The sequence below is a fragment of the Varanus komodoensis genome, unplaced genomic scaffold (genome assembly GCF_004798865.1).
Source record: "Varanus komodoensis strain SLA01 unplaced genomic scaffold, ASM479886v1 scaffold67, whole genome shotgun sequence".
Lineage (NCBI taxonomy): Eukaryota > Metazoa > Chordata > Lepidosauria > Squamata > Varanidae > Varanus > Varanus komodoensis.
Window position 1 is genome coordinate 3,564,662 of NW_025336308.1, and position 251 is coordinate 3,564,912.

The window sequence follows — 251 nt, forward strand, 5'->3', positions numbered from 1 at the left end:
GCCTCGCCGGGCAGGCGGGCCGCTGCGGGCCCAGGGCCCGGCCCGCTCCGAGGGGCGCCGGGCAGCGCGCGCGGCGCTCGCTCCCTCTCTCTCCCTCGCGTGCGCGCGCCCGGCCGAGGCCGCCCCCGCCCGCCCGGTACCTGTCCTGGGTGTTTATCATCCTCGGGGCTCGGCAGGACGGACGGGGCCGGGGGAGGCGCGCACTCTCGGGCCTCTCGGCAGCTCCTCCCTTCGCGAGCGCCAAGCTCCGA

At 80.1% G+C, this 251-nt stretch overlaps 1 protein-coding gene across 1 annotated transcript in view; it reads right to left on the reverse strand.

The window, feature by feature from the left end:
• Positions 1–251, reverse strand: part of OAZ2 (ornithine decarboxylase antizyme 2) — a 12,300-nt gene extending 12,049 nt beyond the window's left edge. The window contains 1 exon segment of the mRNA XM_044450572.1: positions 141–251. Coding sequence (XP_044306507.1) covers positions 141–160 — 20 coding nt within the window. The 5' untranslated portion in view covers positions 161–251.